Here is a 21,306-nt window from a genome sequence, read left to right as displayed (position 1 = left end):
GCTGAACCACAAAAAGATTTTATTGTGATATTAATTTGCATTTCCCAAATGACCAATGATGATACACATCTTTTCATATGCTTTTTGTCATCCATATGTATTCATGGGTAAAATGTCTATTCAAATCATTGACTCATTTTTAAGTGGAGTTGTTTTCTTACTGTTAAGTTTTGAATGTTCTTTATATATTCTAGATGCAGGTTATTCATCAGATATACACTTTGTAAAGGTTTTGTTGTAGTCTTAGTGGTTTGTCTTTTTATTCTCTTAACAGGGTCTTTTGAAGAGTAGTTTTAAATTTTGGTGAAATCCAGTTTATTAATTTTTAACTTAAGGGTTGTGCTTTTGGTGTTGTAACCAAAGAATTTTTGACTGACTATCCCAGAGATTTTTCCAGTGTTTTCTTCTAGAAAGTTTATAGTTTGGGTTTTTTACTTAAGTCTGTGCTGATGTAGACTTAAGCTTTGTATGTGGTGTGAGATGTGGCTCCAGGTCCATTTCTTGGTATGTATACATCAAACTTTTCCAGCAACATTTGTTAAAAACATTTTTTGGTAAAATAATTTTTTAGTTATAAAAGTAAGGCATTTATATAATACAGAAAAGTATAAAGCTTATCTCTTGCCTATGTTATATTTATAACTTGCCTGTGTACATTTAAAGGTAATTACAATGGGAAGAGGGCTAGCATATGTCACAAAATTAGGATTGCAGTGTATGTGCTTAATGCTGTGTCCTACTTTTTTTTTTAATTTTAACATTATATGTTTTCCCATATTAAATACTATTCAATATTCATTAACTGCTCTTTTCTGTGTAATTAAATAATCTTAAACTGCATGATATTTAATAGCTACATAGTTCTTCTATCATATAGATATATTTTACCCCTTTTATTAGTTATTACCAATTTTATTCTTAAAATTTGAACATCTTTGTTTTAAATTTATTCTCATTTTTTGCTTTAATTTTTAGAAATGAATTATCAAGGTAATGTTTTATAACTGCCTACTTCTTACCCTGAGTACACAAGTGGAAGATGCCCAAACCATTGGGGTTTCAGGGCTTCACTCATTTGAATCCTTATAAAAATCTATAAACTACACTGAACTGCACTGCAGCCAGACAGTCATCTTAGGGTCTACCATAATCTGCAGTTCTAACCCTTGAGTTCTTCTGGCTATTAGCCACCCCCCGCCCCAGACACACACACAATTTTTCTTTCCCTGTTTTTTCTTCTTTTGGGGGTAGGAGTTGTGCTGGGGATTTCACCTAGGGGTGATTTACCACTGAACTGTATGCTTAGTCCTTTTTTTATTTTTTATTTTGAGACAGGGTCTCACTAAATTGCTTAGGGCATCTCAAAATTGCTGAGGCTGGCCTGGAACTTTTGATCCTCCTGCCTCAGCTTCCTGAGTCTCTGGGATTACAGGTATGCACCACTGCGCCCAACTGGGGAAGTGTTTTCTTTTTTTATTATTATTTTTTATTTCTTACATATATGACAATAGTGGAATGCATTACATTCATAATTATCCATTCACAGCACAATTTTTCGTAACTCTGTATATAAAGTATGTTCACGCCAAATTATGCCATTATACATGAGCTCCCTTACTTTTTTGCATTACAATTCTTAATACAGCTTTATAGCACAATTTATCATATCTCTGTTTATATATAAGGTATGTTGACACCAAATTCACATCTTCATACATGTATTTTCTATAATGATGACTGCGTCCTTCCACCATCCTTGCTATTCCCCTTCTCCCTCCTTTTCCCTCCCATCCCTACTCCCTATCTAGAGGTAATCTTCCTCCTATGCTCTTCCTCCCTACCCCACTTTGAGTCACCCCCCTTATATCAGAGAAAACATTCGGCATTTGTTTTTTTGGGATTGGCTAACTTCACTTAGCATAATCTTCTCTAATGCCATCCATTTCCCTGCAAATGTCATAATCTTATTCATTTTTAGTGCTGAGTAATATTCCATTGTGTATAAATGCCACATTTTTTTTTTATCCATTCATCCACTGAAGGACATCTAGGTTGGTCCAAAGTTTAGCTATTGTGAATTGAGCTGCTATAAACACTGATGTGGCTGTGTCCCTCTAGTATGCTGTTTTTAGGTCCTTTGGGTGTAGTCCAAGAAGAGGAATAGCTGGGTCAAATGGTGGTTCCATTCCCAGTTTCCCAAGGAATCTCCATACTGCTTTCCAAATTGGCGGAAGCATCTTCTTAATTGTACGTTCTTCAATGCAAAAATCATCCAAAACTCATAAAATTCTTTTCTTTTTCTAACTTTCTATGGTACTTGATCAGGCCATATAATATTGTTTTTATCTGTTGATATACCACACTAGTCATCACCAATACCATTTGTTTTAATAGATGTATTTCTTAACTTGACCAAAAATGCATACTTTGCAGCTACAGCTAGATTTCCCACTCTGAGAGAATTGGAATTGTGTCTGTCAGTAGCCATAGTGATAAGATCTGTAATGTAAGTGCTAGGTGTTGGTAATACTTATTACATCAGTGTCCCTTATTAATCTTTTTTAAACATTTTTTTATTTGTTGATAGACCTTTATTTTTATTTATATGGGGTGCTGAGATTCAAACCCAGTGCCTCACACATGCCAGGCAAGTGTGCTACCACTGAGTCACAGCCCCAGCACCCCCTTATTAATTTTAATAGTGGTACTGTGTATAATTGAGCATCAGCTCTAGCTTAGGGACATGACTCAGTTCTGCAGAGAACATCTGGCATCCTTTTTTGCCTTGGTTTTCTGCCTTTTCAGCTCCTAAAGGTTGGTCTTCATAATATGCACCAATAGAAGGACATAGAAGGTAACCCAAAATACAGGTTACTTGAGAAAACATTTTTTTCTTTGTATTATTGTAGATGGACTTGCCCCTGGGAATTCACTTGGAAATGTAATATTCACATCATAAAGACAAACTCAGGATCTTAGAAATTTTCCCCAGTTCTTTATTCTGCTTCTACTTTTGGATACTCAGTTGTTTGTATCTTTCTGCGTGAACAGAGAAATCAAGGAAAGCACTGGTGGAGCAGGATTTTTCCGTGGCCCTTGCTCAGATAGACACCACAGATTTTTCTAAAAATTGTTCTGAAAACTCTCCCAGAGAAGATACTGGATATATTTAGAATAAAAAGAAAATAAGCAACTGACTTGAGAAATGATAGTTAACTTGGAATAATATTGCACTGAATAAAAATATGAGTAATGTAAAATAATTGTGATTCCGAGATATAGATATAAATATATAACAGAGAGATAGTAATTGTCTGCTTTTCATTTTTCAGTGTACTATAAATGTTTTGCTTGTTTCACATTTATTTCTAACAGAATTTAAGAAAGGTTTTTGTTTTGTTTTTGTGGGTTTTTTTTTTTTCTTATAAAGGACAAAGAATAAGTGATAATGTATACAAACAAGTTTGTTCATATGCCATTAACCAGATTGGGCCTGAATTTTGGAATTTCAAACTAACTCTTCTTTTCTTTTTAGGTTGCCTCTTGGTGCTGCCTTGGCGGTATTTGGCACCCAGAATGCTTCATTCTGTGACGGTCTATTAGTAAGATTGCCTTGCTAGAATTTGGAGCAGGGCCTCAGGTAGGTGGCTTTTATCATTATATGGCATGACTTTCAAAGTGATCAGTTATTTCAGTTTCTAAATAATGTAAGATATAATATTAAAAACTTTGAAAAGCATGCCACATAATAAGCATGCCACTTACAATTTTAGGATCCACCAGTGTATATTGTGATCAGCACAACTTCAGTAGTAGTTGCAGTCTAATGGAAGGCAGTGAGCAGTCTTCTTCACTCTGCACAAAATATGTAGCTGCTGTAAAAGCTTGTTTGTTCATCTTCCCCAGAAAGTCCCCAGATGAACTCTTAATTGAGTCTTCCTTCTCTGAATCTTGCTTAGAGTGGCAGAGTATCCCGTGCTGTCACTAGATGTCTGTCTGCTGGGGAGGATATGATTAACTGTTGTCTAGTGGAGAAGGGGATTAGATCTGCTTCCTGCAATGGGGCAGATGCTTGAGTAAGGCTAGGGTTGTTGGGAAGAGGACACACATGAGCATCTAGATTTCCCAACCTGTAAAGATGTGGCTCAATAGCACAGAATGAAAGTGTAGAAATATTTGGGAATCCAGGTATATGTGGATTTGGCACCAGGTAAGTCTGTCAGCAGTACCTCAAACACAGGGTGGGGGTTTAGAAGCCAGGACCCCGAGGATGGAGAGACTAGGTAAAAACAAAAGTGGTGTGCCAACTACCAGGGAATGAGCGCAAACTCTTAAACTCTCTGCTGATGGCAAACGGGGACCCCACCATGGGGAGGAAAGGAAGACTTGGGCTGAGAGCCAGGCAGGCCCTCACAGTACATATAAACAGAGATTCACAATCAAATTAAATGTGCATAAATTAATTTGGCTAAAATTTTTTAATAAGCACAACATTCTATGGAGATTAAGCATTAAAATCAAGTTAGCATAAATTTTTAGCCATCAATTTACTGTAAATATTTTAAATAAAAAAGTTAATGGTTTTTTAGTGTTATGAATTACAGATTTTCTTTACTTTTGTACTTCATTATAGCTATTAAACTTTTTCATGAAGCTATTTTTTAGTAGCTAGAAAAAGGAGAAAAAAGTTACTTTTACAGAGATTAAACTCCATTTATGCGGGTTTTCTGTTTAGATTCTTCTGTATCTAATCAGTCAAACTTTATCTCTGATATTTTTAATATCACCCTTTCATACATTTTAATTCCACAAGAAGAACATCCTCTCTAAAGATTTACAATTTTACTTTTGTTCCTTTTTCCCTCCCATAGAACTTCATTATCTATTTCCAAACAGTAAATCATGGTCAATCATGCTTAAGGAATTATTGGAACAGAATATTTGAAGGCAGAAATGTTCTGAAAATGCAAGTCCACTAAGTGCTGGCCAGGTTTGTCTCCTTGCCCATTTAGCCTCTGAGTAGCATGTGCCTGAGTCCCCCTAGCTTTCAAGGCCTGCTGAAGCAGAGAATGCTTGTCACCAACACAGAAGCAGTACAGCCTGCCAGGTGGTTCTCTTGTGCCACTAAGTTCTTACCCCTATTTCCAGAGCACACTAACCATTTAATTCTATTGGGTTTGTCTTCTGAGCTTGCTTTATAACTTATTTGAGATTTCAGGAGCCCTGAAACACATTTTATCTGCTTGCTTTGATTCCTGAAATTCCCTGAAATGGACTATAATTCTGTTCAACAAATATTTATCAAATGTCTTTTACATGCCAGGGCATTGGATAGGTGCTGGGGTTATAAAGATGAATAGTAGCCTTTTGGTAGATGAGTTTATGGTCATCAGAGGAGAGATGGGTCATTTCAAAAGAGCCTTCCAATCCATACTGGGATTAAAAAATTCTGAAAGGGAAGATTTTCAAGTTCATTCTCATACAAGTGGAATTGATCAAGGAATATAAATACCAAATCTCTCTTTAATTGTGCATGCCAGGGGAAGCCCCAGGGTCCTCTGGAGTCTGAGGGAAGTAGTGGCCATCCATCCTTAACTTGACAGTTTTGCCTGTTTACCTTCAGCTATGTGGAGGTAAATAAAAGTGGTTGTTTCCAAAAGTGATTTTAACAGGACAGCCACATGGTGCAATTTAGGAGAGGTTGATGGCAAGTGCAGAGTCTTACCTGGGTATGGATTCTGTTTTCATTACATTTTTAGTGCTACTTGAACATGAGCATATAACATCACACAACATATGTGTCTCCTTAAGTAGCCCATATTTAAAATGTGCATTGTTTTGAGATGGCTTAAAACTAATTTCTCCGCATGAGCTTTTGTAACTAAGTAATACTTTCTTTCCTTAGCACTTTTCTTATATTGCATCTGATTTCTACCTTTTCGTTTGAATTTGTAGACAGATTCAGTGTTTGTGCTTGAGAAACATTAAATCTGCATTATCCTGTATGTATGATTTTAACAGCATTAGGCAATTAAACATATAAGAATGGTTTTTTAGGGTACTTCAATGTGAACATTTTTATAATTGGTGTCAAATATTTTTGTTGTACCTCCAGAAACTTTAGGGAAGTTAGTGGTAATAAGTGTATCACAACTTACAGTACACAACCTTTGGGCTGCCTATATCATAGAAATAGCTGAATTATGAATATTCTGGAAATGTTTTATATAAATTTTATTACAAGCTCAGAAAATTCTTTAAAGTATTGATTAAACAATTTTTATTATAATTTCACTTCTTTGCTCTTAGGCATCATTGCTTCCCTTTTGCACAATTCCTTCCATTTGCAAATACTAACTAATTTCCCTATGAGAAGAAAATGAAAATACCCCAATTTACCCTCTGTTTTTAATTTTTTTTTATTTTGATAAGAACATAGAATCATAGGGACCACACACACAATAGTTAAAATGAAATGCTAGCTTCTGACTTACAGATCAGAGAGAGCTTTTAAGAAAGAAGAAAACCTTTTTAATTCAACATGGCATTTTTATTCCATAAAATTTTTTAAAAAGGAAGAAATATATTTCTGAATTGGAACATAATATTTGTTTCATTATTAAACCTTCATCAAGTTGTCTATTCATTCTGTGGGTATCCAGAGAACACATGGCCTTAACAGAAACTCCTGTTTGGTAAATAAGAGAAGTTACGTTGGGATTTCTTGGAACTTGGGAATGTCAGCTTTGAAATTCATTGATAATTTTCTATTAGTTCTTAAAAACAAATTGATTGGCAATTTTCCTCCACTTTTTAGTTGTTATTACTTTTATATTAAATGTAAGATATTTCTAAATATCAGTAACGTTAATTTCTTTTGTAAATTCCAAAGATTGTCTAGAATTACATTTTAATGAGTTGCTCACAATAAGTTGAAAAATATCAAATATACTAATTTGTAAAAGATATCCTTATTTTTTATTTATTTTGGCTAACTATGATATCTAATATAGAAAAATAAATACTTTAGTTTTCCATATTCTGGTTATAAAATGAGGTCTTTGAGGACCTACTGTAGCTCAGGTGAGTTAGATGCACATTTTTGCTGTGTTTCCTGCTTCACAAGTACTCTGGCTCTTTTCTATTCTCTGTAGGGATCAGCAGCCCCATCCAAGTGTCACATCATCTTCCCTGCTCTATTCCAGGCACCAGTACAGCCACCAAGTCTTTATTAGGAAATTTGTACTAGGAATGGGGGCTCAATTAATGTTATCTACTCATCTAGTTGATTCCTTAGTAATAAAATCATCCAGAGCATGCTTGTTTTCTGAAGCAAAATAAGTATTTCAAACAGCTTTTTGTTATTATAATTGCTATTATTTTAATCTAAGACTTTTTAAATAATTGCTGTTTTGACAATACCTTTCTGTTGGTTTATTTGGTTGGTTAGACCAAAGCATATCCATGCTACCCAACTTTGACTTGAACGCACATGTTCTACCTTATGTCTTCTGTGGCAGTTGAGCAAATCTAAAGGTCATTGTTTTTGCTGGTTTTAATTTTTCTCATTCATTCAACAGTTATTTCACTGCATTTTTGTGGAAAACAACAGTGAATAAAACTGACATAGCCCTGCCCCATGCTGCCTGTGGTCAATTGTGCATTCTCTCCTGGGCTTTTCTAATAGTATAATTTTTTTATTCTTCAGTAATAAGTGATTTTACAAACCTATGGAAATTGAATGCTACAAATTATTGTACAGGATCATTGAGGTTGTTTTTATTTTTTTTTAAAGTTCTAAGTATGCTTTTGTCTTTACTTCAGAATTGACTGTCTTCAATTGTCCTTCTAACAGTTTCTTTCATATTGTTTCAAAACTCTATTAGTGTTTCACACATGTAAATTAAAATATTATCAACTGGTAAGTTTCCTTTTGTAATCTACCTGATTTATTCTATGAAAAACATGCTTCAAACAAATGTTGACATATTTTGCATTGTTTACTAATGATATTTGATTGTTAGCATAAAGTAGAATAAAACTTAGACAGTTGATAGCATTTGTCCCTACTTGACATTTAAATGTGAAAGAATTATTGATGCTGGTAAGTATTATAAAAATTCACAACTATTAATAAAGTAACTATCAGAACTATGAACTTTTTTAAAATACAGAAACAGTTTAAAAATAGCCCTGTTCTTTGTCACAGAATTGGTTTTAATAGACCATCTGATGTGTGATTTATTTATTTTTTGCTTAGTTTTTTGAGTCACTACTTTAGAATAATGTAAAAGCCTGGAAGATAAACCTCTGTATGTGTGCACAGTCATACAGTATTCCCTCTAACTACTATTTCTGTGCATTCAGTCATTCTGATTATGTGGTATCAACAAAAACTAGAAATGCTGTTGAGTCTTAGAGCAATTTAAAATAGGTCTGTGTATTTTCTACTTCTTTCACAAATCTTCACACCAAGGTAAAGAAGAATGTTCATGACTTGAAAAGCATCTTTGATGCATAACCAATCTTTGATGTGTTTTCAAAAAAAGTAGAAAAGAAAAACACAAGTAAATATATTTCAAACTTTTTTTTATTGTTGGTTGTTCAAAACATTACATAGTTCTTGACATATCATATTTCACATTTTGATTCAAGTGGGTTATGAACTCCCATTTTTACCCCGTATACAGATTGCAGAATCACATCAGTTTCAAACTTTTTAAAACAGTAATCCCAATACTTTTAAAAGTTTTTTCGTGTTACTATAAAAGACAACACATCGATAATTTTAGTTAACATTTTAGTTAGGATTACATAAATATACAAGGTGAATAATAATTAATTCTAATCAGTTCTTGATTTTCTTTGGAGAAATAATTAGCAGTTGTTTGAAATTATTTGGCAGTTCAAGAATTTTAAATAGATTGAACATAGGGAAATTAACCATAACTGGAATAACTAAATTAAAATGATAGCTTTATTATTTTGTTTCAAAATAAGATACATGAGTTTTTATTGAAATGCTTAGACATTAAGATTTTTAATAAAATACAGTTGAAGAGTATACATAAATAAGAAATTTACATGGATTCGAGATGCAACAAAATTTATATTTTTCGGGAAAAGAAGAAAAAAAGTATGAATTTACTGTTTACTAAGAAACTTTGGTTTTAGATTTTTTTTCTCTCTAGATCATTTTCCACTCAGTTATACCAGCTATTTTAATAGATAAATTTACTTTCTAAAATCTTTTACACTTTTTAAATGTTATGTTTGTTTCCTTTTGGAGATATTTAGCAGCTCTGAGAAAACTGGTATTACCCTCTCTCTTGATCTTTTTAAATATGGGGACAAGATTTATCTACTTGTAAATTGTTTTGCTAACCTACCCTCGTTATAGAATGCAGTAAAATATATATGAAATAGAAGTTTGAGGATATAAGCACCTTCTTAACCACTCATTATGCCATCAAATTGTTCAACTCCTATGGGTCTTTCTTAAAATGGCAGTGGTGATGAATAAATGCATCCACCTCTTGGACTCACTGAATTCCAGGGAGGTAATAGAGGTGAAAACACACTATACTTGTAAGGTATTTATATTATTAAAATAACATAATATACAAAATGGTCTTTCATTTCTTACTTACCCCACCCAAAACTCACTATGTTCCCTGGGCAAGTAAGTATTTACAAAGTTACTTTTATCATTTTGCAGTTTTGATGTGCATAATTCAGTTCTTCCATTTATGCATGTCCTGTGCTTTACAAAAGAATGGAGCTTTTGCTTTAACTTTTAAAGTATATTTATTGGTCTAAATTTTTATTTTTCTTGTCTTTTAAACTGTGAAAATAATGCTGCTTTCATATATTCCCTTAGTATTTTTGTAATGATGCTTGAATGTCCTCTATTAATATTTTTAAAATATCATCGAATTCTAAAAGTATGTAAACATTACATTTCAAGAAAAATTATTAGGTTGTTGTTTAGAACTTTAAAGTTATTTTTACTTAATCTTTGGCTATTGTATTTTAACTACTTGATTTATATTTCAAGTTCTTGTAAATAATGATTTCTAAATGTTTATCTTTAAAATATGCAGAGTTTACTAATCTCTGTCTCTCTATAATAGATAATACTAGGTATTTCTGCCTTTTGACGATTATTATTTTCATATATACTTGTACAATCAAGAATTAACACTTTTTTTTCCTAAGCATGCTCTCAGTCTACTGAAGATCATGCTACTGATGGGAATTTGTATGCTATTTTAAGATTTTTCAACAATAATCTTGTAAAGCAAATGATGCTTCTTCCTAATCCTCCTCCTCCTGTATCAAATCTGTATTTAATTTTCCTTGCATGTTTTTGAAATCTAACAGTGCAGAATTGTTGCTACATGTTAGCAATCCTTATAGTATTCTTAAAAATAAATTGACAGGTATTAAAAGTAACAAGTGTGGCTCTGAGAAGCCCCATTTGCACAAGTGTACACAGTGTGAACAGGAGTGCTTTGGAGTGCTTTCACCAGAAGGCGGTGGTTCTTTGGTGTGGTTCCAGATGTGCTTTCTAAGAAGGACCTGAGTGTGTCTCTTCCATAATATTAAACTTAATGAAATTTTGATTAGTTTAGTTTACAAACAGTAACTCTAATCCCCATTTCTCTATGTAGACAAGTTAGTTTTATTTTTTTAATTTTTAAATTGAATTTAGGAAACAAGTAGGGAGTCATTCAGCATCACAAATTACATTTATCTAGATAATACTATTTTAATTTTTATTTCTGCATTTATTTGTTCATGTAAATGTGCTTAGAACTAATAAAAATATGCAATTGGTGACAATGCATGACTCATCAGCAGAGTATGGAATGAAAGCATGTGCCATGAAATTGCAATTCTTTCATCCTTTATTTTCTGTCGTTTACATACTAGTTCCATTTAGAGTGTAGTCCATTCCTTTTTTTTTTCCTCTCCCCATAGATTAGCCAAAATGGGAAGAATTGGATTCCACTCTCTTCCACGAAGAGTTAATGGGACTGGCTAAGATCAAAATCTGAGGCTTTTTCCATCTGTAATCAGGTATGCATTGAACAAAAATCACTATAATACTGTGCATGCACCTTTAAAATAATTGGCTAATATGCATTATTGTGAATATGGTCTTTTATTAGATGTTGAGCTCACAACATTATATTTATTCTGTAGTTTTAATGCACCTATGATAACTAATTTGAGTTCTGTAATATATTAAGATTAAAAGCTATTATCAGCCATGAAAAAATTTCAGCTGGTCTTAGAAAAGTGTAATATTTGATATTAGTGCCTGTCTTCATTGCTCAGTATGTACATCAAAGATTACCATTCATTTGTTGTTCCATATTGAGTATCACCAATTTAATATAATCAAATTGTTTATATACTATTTCATAGTACACTTTTCATACTTCTTTCCCAATAACATAGAAGATATTTTTCCCAACTGAAATTCTCTTCATTAGAGTTGGATTCTATAACACAGTGACAGTTATGACCAATTTCTGATGTATTTTCAGATACCAGTTAGAAACTCCATTTTATTTTGATTCTGCAATTGGAAAATGATAAAATTGTTCTAATAAGAATCATGAAAGCATTGTGTTAGGGAATCAAAGAATGAAAATTAGTTTTTACTTCTTGCCATGACAGAACTTTATTTTTTAGAGTTTATAATACCATTATTGATAACAGCAAAATAGTTGTGTAGGTCTAATTTCTGAGAGAGGCAGAGAAGCTGTCTTCTGAATGACGATATAACAGGAAATGAACAACCCCTTGAAGATTCAGAAAATCCCAAAACAGAGGGAACATATTATGTTAGCATTGGTAGTGTCAGTTGCATTATGTTAGTGTCACTTTTAAACTGCAAGGAGAACTTTCAGACAATTTGAACAGCATGAAGTCTACCTAATCAAAAAGAAAGGACACTTGATTAGCTTACCATACATATGCTTTATCACTTTAATCAAATTAGTGGATCATTACTGTGTTTTGTCTGCTTAGGGATAGCCTCTGTTAAATACAAAAAGACCTATTGGAACATACACTTAGGTTTACCATAATGTACTTATTTTAGAGCTTCTGCAAAAGTGTAACTGGAATCTGAAAGTGAGGATAATAGACCTAGTTTATGAAGGCAAGAGTCAGTCTAATACCAAAATGCAAGTAATACAAGGAAGTTGGTTTTCATTTTTTTAATATATAATATGATGAAAATCCAATTAGTTCGTAGTTGGTAATCATCATTTAGCTACCTTTGAGTTTTCAATTTAAAGATCAGGTCTTTTTAAGAGAGGTTGCAGGTATTATCATTTATGTGGCCTCTTAAAAATACCTCACTAAACTACTTTGAAGAAACATTAAGGAATTATTTAATTTATACATTAGTTGGATCTTTGGAGATTTCGTTTTTTTTAATCTGAGTAATAGTTGATAATATTTGCTTGTCTATGTAGGTTTCAATTCAGTTTTAATTTTTTTGTTTAAATTTTAAAAGTCATACTCTGCTATACAATACATACTTTTGATTCTTTCTCATAGCATCAATAATGAATTGAAACTCTGACATCTGACATACATTTTTGCCAACCTAAGTCTGTAGTGATGTACTCATGCACAGGTATTGTGTGCTATTGGAAGTCCCAGCAGGTGTGGTGCACTTAGGTTAGGGGTGTGTCAAAGGCTGACCCCTTTAGCTTTTGGGGATGCCTAATGTAACTCCAGCTGATCTACTAAGCTCACTGTGTCCAGTGAACTTAATCATTCTCTAATGTAAAAAATATTGAAGGGCATTAAGCATCTCCCTCCCACTATAATGACAAGGAACTATGTTCTTCACCTAATAACACATTGAAAGGTTTTATCATTTCAAGAATGTGTATTTGTTAAAAAATAAATCATTTCTATTATTGACTTGGGATCCCTTAGAGTACAATGACACTGGTTTAAAGAGTACATTTTCACTTTGGGTGGTGCATTCTACTGTTCCAGGCCTTTAATGTCTGGGCTTTAAGTATTTCCACAGACTCAATGGTTTTCAGTTGCCTATTTGTACCTAAATACAGGTGTGACTAGAGCTGACAGGCATAAATTAAAATGACTTTTCCACATTAAAACATTTTGCTGAAACATTTTTATATTTTTAGTCAGATTTATGTTTTCTAACCCCTTGTGAAAATTGAAGCTAAATAATGCCACTTTTAGAATCATGTTTTGTTGCTTCCTGAGAGTTCCTGAAATCACAACTGCTATGCCTAAGTACATCATTTGTCAGGTGGAATGTCAGGGTATGTATGAACTGTTCATTCTGAGCAATGCATTTATATGTGTTTTGACAATATAAAGAAACCTACAGATATTACATTGGACCAGCTGAATCCATTTTATGGTTTCTTTTTTAATTCAAAAGCATCACATAGCAAATAAATTTTTTTAAATTGAGTTTAGTTACAAACTAGTTGTTTCTTATTTTTTTTTTCCAGTCCCTTTTTGCTTTCTTTTACGACCACATGAAACTTGAGAAGCCACCTAAAGCTATATCATTTAGTGGAGTTGGGCAGTTCCCAAGTGTCCAACAAGAAGGCCTGGTTTAGGCTGCGATGGCCACTGTCATTCCTGGTGATTTGTCAGAAGTAAGAGATACCCAGAAAGTCCCTTCAGGGAAACGTAAGCGTGGTGAAACCAAACCAAGAAAAAACTTTCCTTGCCAACTGTGTGACAAGGCCTTTAACAGTGTTGAGAAATTAAAGGTTCACTCCTACTCTCACACAGGAGAGAGGCCCTACAAGTGCATACAACAAGACTGCACCAAGGCCTTTGTCTCTAAGTACAAATTACAAAGGTATTAAACTCTATTTGTCTTTCAGATTATATTTTCTCTTATGTTGGCCATTTGAAGCCATTGTAAACGTATGTATTTGTATACACATTTTTCAGCTGATTTGCAGAAAGGAAATGTTAAGTAGATTAGACAATGGCTAGTTTTTACTATTCTAAATCACATACTTTTGTGTTAGTGTCTTTGGATTTTTTTAAATAAAATGCTTAATGAGAGTAGAATTTCTGTTTGTAGAAAAAAATTACGACAAGAAAAGGGTATGGACATTTACGTGAGTATATTCAGTCTTGCTCATTTGCTTCTGTAATGATAGCTAAAAACCAGCAAAAACTAAAGTGGCAACTTAAATGGCTCAAGTTTTGCAGTGTTTAGGTATATTAACTATCCTTTTGGTACATAGTAAGTTGAGCAGATTCCATTATTAAGGGAAGTTCTGTGTTAGCATAGTAGTTTTAGCTGCCCATTTGAAAAGTGAATACATGCCATTTTCATTGTGACAATTACTTACAAAATATATCTGTGTTTAAAGGCACATGGCTACTCACTCTCCTGAGAAAACCCACAAGTGTAATTATTGTGAGAAAATGTTTCACCGGAAAGATCATCTGAAGAATCACCTCCATACACATGACCCCAACAAAGAGACGTTTAAGTGTGAAGAGTGTGGCAAGAATTACAATACCAAGCTTGGGTTTAAACGACACTTGGCCTTGCATGCAGCAACCAGCGGCGACCTCACCTGCAAGGTATGTTTGCAGACTTTCGAAAGCACAGGAGTGCTTCTGGAGCACCTTAAGTCTCATGCAGGCAAGTCATCTGGGGGGGTGAAAGAGAAAAAGCACCAGTGCGAGCATTGTGATCGCCGGTTCTACACCCGAAAGGATGTCCGGAGACACATGGTGGTGCACACTGGAAGAAAGGACTTCCTCTGTCAGTACTGTGCACAGAGATTTGGACGAAAGGATCACCTGACTCGACATATGAAGAAGAGCCACAATCAAGAGCTTCTAAAGGTCAAAACTGAACCAGTGGACTTCCTGGATCCATTTACCTGCAATGTGTCTGTGCCTATAAAAGATGAGCTCCTTCCGGTGATGTCCTTACCTTCCAGTGAACTGTTATCAAAGCCATTCACAAACACTTTGCAGTTAAACCTCTATAACACTCCATTTCAGTCCATGCAGAGCTCGGGATCTGCCCATCAAATGATCACAACTTTACCTTTAGGAATGACATGCCCAATAGATATGGATGCTGTTCATCCTTCTCACCACCTGTCTTTCAAATATCCATTCAGTTCTACCTCATATGCAATTTCTATTCCTGAAAAAGAACAGCCATTAAAGGGGGAAATTGAGAGTTATCTGATGGAGTTACAAGGTGGCATGCCCTCTTCATCCCAGGATTCTCAAGCATCATCATCTAAGCTAGGGTTGGATCCTCAGAATGGGTCCCTAGATGATGGTGCAGGGGACCTCTCCTTATCAAAAAGTTCAATCTCTATCAGTGACCCCCTCAACACACCAGCATTGGATTTTTCTCAGTTGTTTAATTTCATACCTTTAAATGGTCCTCCCTATAATCCTATCTCAGTGGGGAGCCTCGGAATGAGCTATTCCCAAGACGAAGCACATTCTTCAGTTTCCCAGCTACCCCCACAGACACAGGATCTTCAGGATCCTGCAAACACTATAGGTCTTGGGTCTCTGCACTCACTGTCAGCAGCTTTCACAAGTAGCTTAAGCACAAGCACCACCCTGCCACGTTTCCATCAGGCTTTTCAGTAAGATTCTGGGACATGAATTCATTACAGAAATGTATGTGTAGCCCTGCCTTAGGTGATCTTTTTTATTTTAGTGCCTACTTTAAGACAGTATAGAAATTTCTGCTTTTGTATAATACCAGTTTTCATTAAGCCAGTATAAAATAGAAACTAGCTTTTTTAATGAGCTTTGGAACCATTTGTGTTCAGTTATGTTTACCTGGGTATTTTGTCCTGATTCACTGCCAATTGTCATAGTCTTAAAGAGTTTTATTTCATATAGGAAAGCCATTATTATTAATAAAGTTCTACAAGTCCCATGTTCAGATTACTTTTAGATCTTAAATTGTTGTTTTTATCCAGTAACAATGGCTCTTTTTGACATTTGGCTCATTATTAAAAAAAATTGAAATAGAATGTAAATTTTATAGAATGTATGTGAATAACTTGAGAGTTTTAAAATTTTTACTAGCCATGAAATGGATTCGTAATCAAGTGTTTTACATGACTTAAGAATCCAGTTTGGGGAGATAACAGATGTTTCCTAGACATACTACAATTTCAGATCAGTATATTTTGAAAACTTGTTATTGTCTGGCTAAAATATTTGCTAATAATTTATGAGCATATAAAGAAGATAAAACCAAAACACAAAGTACCAGTATTTAAAACAAAACGACTCCTAGTAAGGTAACACAGCATTCTGTGTTACATAGAGCTAACCCTTAATTAGTGGCCATGGTTCAGCCTTCGTAACTATCTTTCCATTTAATAATATTAATAGTGTATGGCATTGGAGCCTTCAAGGGTCAGCATATAGATAATTCTCTTTAATCTATACCACCCTTCACAACCAGAGGGTGGCTCAGGTGCACCAACAGTTTTATTTGGATTGTTGGTCCACAGTTAGTCTAGAATCTAGAGCCATTGGGAACTATAGACAGTAGGTGTGTTAATCCCAGAGTAGACTCAGCCTGTAAGGTGTGATAGACTCATAATCAGGAAGGAAGGTATAAAGTACACAGTTGAACTTGGGAACTTACCTAGGGATTCTGTCTGCTGTTGCCAGGGTTGAAAACTGGACTCTTTAAAAAAGTAAAGTAAAAACATTACCACTTACATCCCTTCTTGCTGAATTTGATACATCTTTCTTTCTCTAAGAGCCAAAGCAGAAAACAAAAATAACAGTTTTGCCCCATGGTATCTTTACTATTCACTAGAAATCCATCTTTCCCTGCTATTTCGGGATGGAGAATTTAAAGTTAAATGTATTAGAAAACTATTTAAGGAATTACCATAAAATTTTGAGTAACTAAAAATATATACAGTAAAGCCCCACTTTAACATATCTCTGGGAAATGGGAGAAGCATTGCAAATAAGTTGAATTTGTAGGGAAATGAAGTAAAGTAAAACAAGCACTGTCTTAGTGAATGTGAAAACAAGAATATTGTTTTCACTGAATAAAATAGTTATGGGTTTTTTTCACATTAGATAATTACCATAATCTTTTCAAAGGTATAATCATTATATTTTTTCAAAGGGTCATTTGGGACGTCAACCTAAGAAACATATCTATTAAGCACTTCTTAACACCTTATTGTGGGACCCCGTCTGTGGGGGCAGGGGAAAGGGGGAAGGTTTATAGAAGAGTATATATCTCTTTAAAAAAGAAAAGAAAGATATTTTTGAGCACTCATTAGCCCTGTATGGGATCTTGTTTCCCTTTTGTAGGGCCAATTATCACTGCAAATTGCAATGTTTACCAAGAATTTTTTAAAATGAGTGCAGATTACTGAATATAATACATTATTTAAAATATTTGGGAGTAGTATAATTTGTGGAGAACTGTAAATTGTAATAATGTAAATGGGGGTTTCACATATTTTATATATATATATATACACACGTATATCGCACTTCATAGAATCAAAGTTGCTCTCTGAAGGAGCTTTGGCTCTTCATATTTTATCATTGCTCCTATTTTATTTTTAATCCTAGGAGCAGTAGTTTTTATACTTATGTATTTAAATTTTATTATGAAAAATTACATTTTATTAAAAAAGTGTGTTCCAAAGGCATTAAAATTATATATGTTAATAAGGAAATACGTTTTTAAAATTTTCAAACTGCTCCTAAGCTTTTGGTTAGGAGAATATTTGCTCTGAAAGTAGGCTTTCGCTCTGCTTCATTACTGCTTCCTTTAGTTTCTATGAAACAGATTGCTTACCTAAATCTTTAGTTGAATGATTAGTGTTCAATATTGCTTTTAATCACCATAAAAAAAGGAAAAAAGAAATTTGGTGACAGAGCACAAATAAGTAGAAAACCAATTTTTAAATAGAGATCACAAATAGCAAGTGTGGAAGCACTACTTTATTCTGAAATTTGCTTAAAAATAAATCAAATTAATGAACTGAGACAATGGCCTTCATGGGCTGTATTTCACTACTAATTAAAAAAAAAAAGGGAGTACCAGGATTTATGAAATAGAGCATTTTAGAAATGGAGAATGGCGCCATATATGTATATATACATTTTTGAACCTCTACTTGCCCTGCATGGATTCAAAGACATGGAGGCACATCTTCCAGGGCACTAGTGTTAAAATTATGGAGTCTTAATTTTCATATATGCACCTCTTTGCCTGTTATTGCCCCAGACTTGAAATAACACTTCAAAGTAAGAGGGAATTCAGCTAATCCGTTTTTTAAGTTGACTGCAGTGGTCACTAAACTGTTTTTGATAGAATTTCTATGAAAGATGAGGCAGACTTGGTTATATTAATTGCACAATGTTCTAATAAGGATGTAACACAGAATTGGCTCTTTTTCTAGATAAAAAAAATTGTCATTTGTTTTTATTTAAAGTAGATTAAGGATGATTATTGCCAATGCTGTTTTCATTCTCCAGTGGCCAGAATCATCATCCTTGAAATTTCTTGTAGTGCCTTAGCTTGGTTAAAAAGGGGGTGGGATTAACGTTAAATAAAAATATTTTAGTGTAGAATTTGGAGCTCAGACAAGATATTGAACCTCATTCAGTTTGACTTCCACATGTGTGTACAAACTAGGTCACAAACACAGAAGTGTAAATGTGGAAGGATCTTGGCACTGTAAGCAATATTACCCATTGATGTATCCAAATATCATCTTTATATTGCTATTGGTCACTGTTAAAACTTTCATTTTAAGATCCTATTATCAAGTTCAGTTTTTAAAAACTTTGTCCTGGCTGGTCATACATCACTCTTTGTGCATCCTTTTAATTTTATCTAGTGTTTCTTTTAAGCTGTGTATTTTTGCCTCTTTGTTGCTTGTGCTTTATTTTTCTTAGTCATTTGTGGAATATAGTGATATATTTTGTTAATTTGGACAGTAGCGGTTTTTAAAAACCATATACTGACTGAAACATGAGCCAGAGCTGATTGCTTTATTAAGCTAATAATGAATGTTATAGAGTACATACTTTCAGGATCGTTCATCTAGTGAGCAATACACATATTATAGGCCAATATTTTTTTTAAAAAAATAGAGCTTGGTCAACCTCTATACTACACATATTACAAGATATAGCACTTTCAAAATGAATCTAAACTTTTACAGAAACTTTCTTATAGGTTATGCCTTTTATTTTAAGACTTATTATAATTTGTTTCAAGTGCCATTAGATGATATATATGTAGGCCTTTGATATATAATGCTTTGTGTACAAAACATGGTAGATGGTATTTTAAACAGGTACATTTTTACAGTGTTTTCTTATCAATTTGCTATATTGCACAGAATCAGTGTGTGTCTTTTCATAAGGTTTTACAATGGTTTATTTTTTTACAAGGTTTACGTGTCTCAAAGCACACTGTCTTCCCAGTACGTAAGTTAAATACCAGTTCACCCAGGTTGCTTCTAGCCTACTGAGATCCATGTGACGTTGGAGGAGATCTTTTAAACGTTGAGTATTCGTCATTAGCAATGGCAGACTTGTCTCTGACAAATGAGTGCTTGAGTTGAGTTTGTCTTGTTTTTCTCACTGTGTCAGCAGCCGTGTCTACAACACGGATAGGTTATTCTGATTACATAGATTTATATAAGTTGTGTTGTGTAGATTCGTGCTTAAAACACCACAGAGAAATCCTTGGAGATCATATAAAACAAGATAATTCTACCAGTCTTGGTAACGGCACACTTAAATCACCATTCAGGTACTTCAACAGCATGATCAGTCCTCTGAGGATGGAAGGCAGTGTCTTTTGATAAGTTTTCTAGCTCTAGAAATGACACAGAACTATTGCTAATGTATAAACACTTCATTGTATAAGCTTCAGTGGTACAGGTGAACCAGAATAAATGTCTCCTCAGAAACACTCCTTCAATATTATGTTGGATCATGCTGCTAATGTAACTTGGGATACAACTCTTCATGGTGCTACAAACTTCTCTGTCTCGTTCAGTTGTATTTTTTTATCCATAGAAAAAGGACTACATTTAGGTGTAAAGGTGTACAATATATTTTTATACTGTGACTTAATTTGTCATTAACAAACTTTTACACCACCACAATGTATTCATGTGCACTTGCAAAAGGAGATCTTGGACATGCAAATGTTATCAGAACAAACCCAGCTTTTGTCCACAAGGTGACTGTGACTCAGAATGAAAAGTGGGCTTCATATTAGAGTGTGGAGTGAAGAACATGCTGTAAGTTACTAACAGCCCTTTGAATTTAACAAAAACTGGGAATCCATTAGGAAATGGATTGCATCATGCCTGAACATAAGCTGGACTGCTGAAAATGTATTTTTAGCTAATGAAAAAGTGTTTGGACTAGTACTCTAAAAATGTTTTAATGGCAAAGTATTGAGTCAAAATAGAAAAGAAAAAATCTGCATTCCAGACTGAATTTTGTATATTTTTATTGCATTTAAAATGGCTATTCTATGATATTGGGAAATCAAGTGGCTTATCATGTATATCATGTACTTAAAATGTATTCACAAACTACTGTTGTATTTGTATAAAATATAGACAAAGATCATATTTGTGTGTGTGTGTATATATATAAGCTCTGTAAAATAGCGATCACATTATGGAGCTGCAGTGATACTACATTTTAAACATTCACAGAGAAGCAGGCTATTTATTGTCCAGATACCCAGATTTAAAATATTAATTTGCTGCTAATTAAATGATAATAGTACTGCAGCTTCTTGTGGCCTGCAGTGTTATGTTTGCTGTAAGAAAAAATGTAAATTCCATAAAATATATGAATAAAATTAGAGTGCCTTTAGATAATGTAGATATTCCTGAAATTTTCATAGGTGATACACTGATAGAACATTTTTTTCTTAACTTCTAATTATAAGTAGTTTCTAATTTGAAAAGTCTAAGTTTCTAAGTAAATCTAAGATTCTTGGCAGGGGAGGAGTTTTTAAATTTTCACATCTTTAGAGAAAGCTCAGAAATTATAAATAAAAAATAGTCAAAACACCAAAACTTTAATCTAGGGGAGTTTAGAATTCAGAAAAAAAAAAAAGTAACTTCTTGTTTGTGCTACAAGGCTCTCTTGTTTTCAAAGAGTAAAGATGATAACGTGATTCCAGTGTTAACAGCTCCTCATTTTGCCTAATTTCAGTGAATCTGAAAGGGATACCAGGTCACTTCTTAAAATTAA

At 33.6% G+C, this 21,306-nt stretch overlaps 1 protein-coding gene across 8 annotated transcripts in view; it reads left to right on the top strand.

Annotated features, from left to right (window-relative positions):
- Nucleotides 1–20,639, top strand: part of PLAG1 (PLAG1 zinc finger) — a 45,517-nt gene extending 24,878 nt beyond the window's left edge. Inside the window, exons 2-7 of one of the 8 annotated variants that reach the window (XM_081265852.1) lie at nucleotides 3,536–3,640; nucleotides 4,872–4,990; nucleotides 10,984–11,082; nucleotides 13,521–13,704; nucleotides 13,810–13,879; nucleotides 14,406–20,639. In XM_081265852.1, the coding sequence (XP_081121978.1) occupies nucleotides 13,638–13,704; nucleotides 13,810–13,879; nucleotides 14,406–15,663 (1,395 nt within the window). In that variant the 5' untranslated portion in view covers nucleotides 3,536–3,640; nucleotides 4,872–4,990; nucleotides 10,984–11,082; nucleotides 13,521–13,637 and the 3' untranslated portion in view covers nucleotides 15,664–20,639. Of the gene's footprint in view, nucleotides 1–3,535; nucleotides 3,641–4,871; nucleotides 4,991–10,983; nucleotides 11,083–13,520; nucleotides 13,880–14,405 lie in introns of all 8 variants that reach the window. The other 7 variants (XM_081265849.1, XM_081265848.1, XM_081265850.1 and 4 more) reach the window with 7 other exon arrangements.
- Nucleotides 20,640–21,306: the final 667 nt, after the last annotated feature.

The sequence above is a fragment of the Spermophilus citellus genome (assembly GCF_964194105.1).
Source record: "Spermophilus citellus genome assembly, chromosome: 14".
Lineage (NCBI taxonomy): Eukaryota > Metazoa > Chordata > Mammalia > Rodentia > Sciuridae > Spermophilus > Spermophilus citellus.
This window is presented reverse-complemented; position numbering and strand designations above follow the sequence as displayed.